General features: G+C 59.4%; 2 protein-coding genes across 4 annotated transcripts in view; both read right to left on the bottom strand.

The window, feature by feature from the left end:
- Positions 1-367, bottom strand: part of SNX27 (sorting nexin family member 27) — a 33,416-nt gene extending 33,049 nt beyond the window's left edge. For both annotated transcript variants that reach the window (XM_010566850.1, XM_010566848.1), the window contains exon 1: positions 72-367. In XM_010566850.1, the coding sequence (XP_010565152.1) occupies positions 72-355 (284 nt within the window). In that variant the 5' untranslated portion in view covers positions 356-367. The remainder of the gene's footprint in view (positions 1-71) is intronic.
- Positions 368-1,997: 1,630 nt separating this feature from the next.
- Positions 1,998-3,098, bottom strand: part of TUFT1 (tuftelin 1) — a 14,958-nt gene continuing 13,857 nt past the window's right edge. For both annotated transcript variants that reach the window (XM_010566846.1, XM_010566847.1), the window contains 2 exons: positions 2,778-2,878; positions 1,998-2,439 (listed from right to left, as the gene is read on the bottom strand). In XM_010566846.1, coding sequence (XP_010565148.1) covers positions 2,385-2,439; positions 2,778-2,878 — 156 coding nt within the window. In that variant the 3' untranslated portion in view covers positions 1,998-2,384. The remainder of the gene's footprint in view (positions 2,440-2,777; positions 2,879-3,098) is intronic.

Raw genomic sequence — 3,098 nt, 5'->3', positions numbered from 1 at the left:
GGGCAGCCCCCCACGCCGAGCCGGGCTGGGCAGGGTGGGCGGCAGCGGGGCGGCGGCCCCCCCGTACTCACACCTCCAAGATGCGGTCCCCCTTGCGCACCCCAGCGCGGTCGGCCGCCCCGCCGCCGAGCACGGCGCTGACATGCTGCAGCGGGGCGTAGAGCTCGCCGTTGATGCTCCGTAGCTGGCCGCCCTCGCTCACTTGACCGCGTACGTTAAAGCCGTAGCCAGACTCCGACTTGACGATACGGACTACGCGGGGGCCGCCCGGCCCCGCCGGGGCCCCCTCACCGCCGCCGTTCCGGTGCGGCGCCGCCGCCGAGCGCGGCAGCCCTTCACCCTCCTCGTCCGCCATCTTGGCGAGCAGCGCCCGGCCGGCCCGTCACGCGACCGCCGCCGCGCCAGCCACCGTAGGACACCACCCCCACCGCCTCTGAGGGGGGACGACGGGAAATGTAGTCCCGAGGCACTCCCTACCCGCGGGCGCGAGGGACGCTGGGGAATGTAGTCCGGCACAGCGGGAGCGAGGCCTTCTGGGAGTTGTAGTGCCGCGCCTCCGAGGCAACGGGGGGGACGCTGTGCCCGGCGGCGCCGTACCGTGATGTCACTGCTGTGACGTCACGCGGCCTCATAAGGCAACCGGTGGCAGAGAGGCCTTACCCACAGGGCTGGGGGCCAGGCCTTGGGCCAGGCCTCACTGCCAGGCCCAGGGGGCCCACAGGCCTCGCCAGCACCCCAGCCCCGAGGGAGCATGGGGCAGGGGAGGCCCCTGTCCCTAGGGAGGACATGCAACCCTGCAGGCCCATGCTCTCTTTGCCCCCACTTCCACCACAGCAGGGGCCCCGGCTGCTACAGAAGTGGGTGGCACAGGCCACTGTGTGGAGCAGGAGCACCAGGGAGGCACCAAAATGATGCAGGCTCAGGCCCAGAGCCCAAGTCAGCCCCCATAAGGGGGGCTCTCCAAAGCCCTTGGAGATGTGCCATGGGGGTGGCAGAAGTGGAGCAGCTCTGGTTCTGGATCAGAAAGCCACATCTCAACCCAGGCCTGGCCACCTTCCCCTCAGGCACTGGGGACAGACTGCGTGGAGACGGCAGCCATAGGGGACTGTTGAACTCCAATCCAGAAGCAGCTAGCTGAGCCCCTGGCCTTCACCACCACCAGAGTCAGTGCTGACGGTGTTGGACACAGCATCAGCTCACTCCTGTGGAGCACAGGACAGGGACGGTTGTCAAACTCTGCCATACCAGCAAGAGAGAAAAAAAAAAAAAAGGGGGGGGGGGGACACAGCCACCTCAAGAAGCAGGGAGCTCAGCCAGCACAGCCAAAAAACCAAATCCACCCCCCAATCCCAGTAAACTTCCACTGTTCACATCTATTCAATTGACTACAGTAGGAGGGATTAAGGCACATGTATTTTTGTATTAACACAGTCAGTACAAACACCAAGGACTTTCCTCTAGATGTACCCAAACTCCCTTCCTGAGCACAGGCGCAGACAAGACAGGTAATAACTCGCAAGCCCAGAGGAAGCTGGTTGGTATTTTCCAGTTCAAACATGGGACAGGCAGTCCTCAACTGTGCTCCCGTAGAGGTGGACAGCAGCAATCATGCCTGTCACCACATCAGTGGAAGACACCAATAATTTATTGAAATAAATACAGGTAACAAACCAAACAGCCTCTGGGTTTAAACACTACACATACATTGGGTACAATTTCTCTACGCTCTTGGGAAAAGCATGGTGATACACTGACTTTTGGCTACGTGAGCCTTTGCCAAGTCCGGAGCAGCCAGATATGTGCTGGAGATCAGAGGTGGAGGCTCCCAGCTTGTCACGCATTGGGCTTTGTTGTAGGAAGGAGTCCGGTTTCAGGAGGATTTCTTTGTTTGTAAGAGTGAATCTTTTTTTTTTCTTTTTTTTTTTTTTTTTTAAACCAAAAAAAGGTTAAACCCCAAGTCCACGCTGGCAAGCTGCAAGCTGAACAGGGGGCTCTGTTCAGATGAGGCCCTTCAGAAGCGAAGGCTGCTCTTGCAGAACAACCCCAGCAAACGCAGGACTGACCAGGGAAAGCGAACCTGGCTCTCCAGCCAGAGAGCCACCTTGTCCATGCCAGGGCCAGCTGGTCCCAGCCTCCAAACTGGCATCCATGTGACCTTGGGACCCAGTGGGGACAGCAATGTGGACGCTTCACAAACCTCCTTCCTCTGCCAGGACCACCCCGGCTATGTCTGTCCTCGGCTGCCAGTTCTCCAGGGCACAGCCCTCCGCCAACAACTCCGGGGAGACTCCGGGAGCACAGAGGCCAGAGGATGGCAGTCAAGCAGGGAAATCCAGTCAACGATAACAAGGGGAGAGTCTTCAGCTCAGACCGGCCCTCGAAACTCATGTTTCCACTACTCGAATGAGAGGGAGCGGCTTGGGGCCCGTCAGCCTTTTGCTGCAAGAGAGAAAGGGTTGGTTCAGCCAGATGAACTGGATGGGCTTTGGGGCGAAAACCTGCAAGAGAAGGTCCTGCCCCAGCCCTGGTCGGTGATGTCTCCCCCCAAAACCGCCCACAGGAGGGAACCCTGCTCCCCTGTATTCCCCTGAAGGAGGGATGCAGGAGTGGAGACCTCTCTGCAAACAGACAATAACACAACACCCTTCCAGAAGAGCATCCGTGCGTCCAGCATCTCCTGCCAGACTGCAGCTCCCGCTGCCCCAGGTAAGACGTGGACCTGCAGATGAAGCTGCTGAGCAGCCAGACAGGCTGGAGCGTACGTGCTCCCCTTGTACCTGCTCACATACTCCGACTTCGAGCGCGCTCTGGAGCTGTGGCCGCCCCGACTGACTTGCTTCTCAATCAAGTGCTCTATGCGGTCATGCATCTCCAGGTTCTGCAAAAGAAGCAGCCACGGTTAGCGATGGGCAGCTGGGAACAGGCAGGCTGCAGGCACACAGATCACTTGCCAAGGAATTCTCCAGTATAATCTCTTGCCATGGGTCAGCTTTTTCTTGAGGGAAATGAAATCCAGCCCTACATAGTTTGGGCTGAGGCCAATCGTATGAAGTTCAACAAGGCCAAGTGCCAGGTCCCGCACTTCGGTCACAGCAACC

This window comes from Haliaeetus leucocephalus, unplaced genomic scaffold, assembly GCF_000737465.1.
Source record: "Haliaeetus leucocephalus isolate CR32 unplaced genomic scaffold, Haliaeetus_leucocephalus-4.0 Scaffold219, whole genome shotgun sequence".
Classification (NCBI taxonomy): Eukaryota; Metazoa; Chordata; class Aves; order Accipitriformes; family Accipitridae; genus Haliaeetus; species Haliaeetus leucocephalus.
The sequence above is the reverse complement of the archived record's forward strand: the minus strand, read 5'-3'. Positions and strand labels throughout refer to the sequence as shown.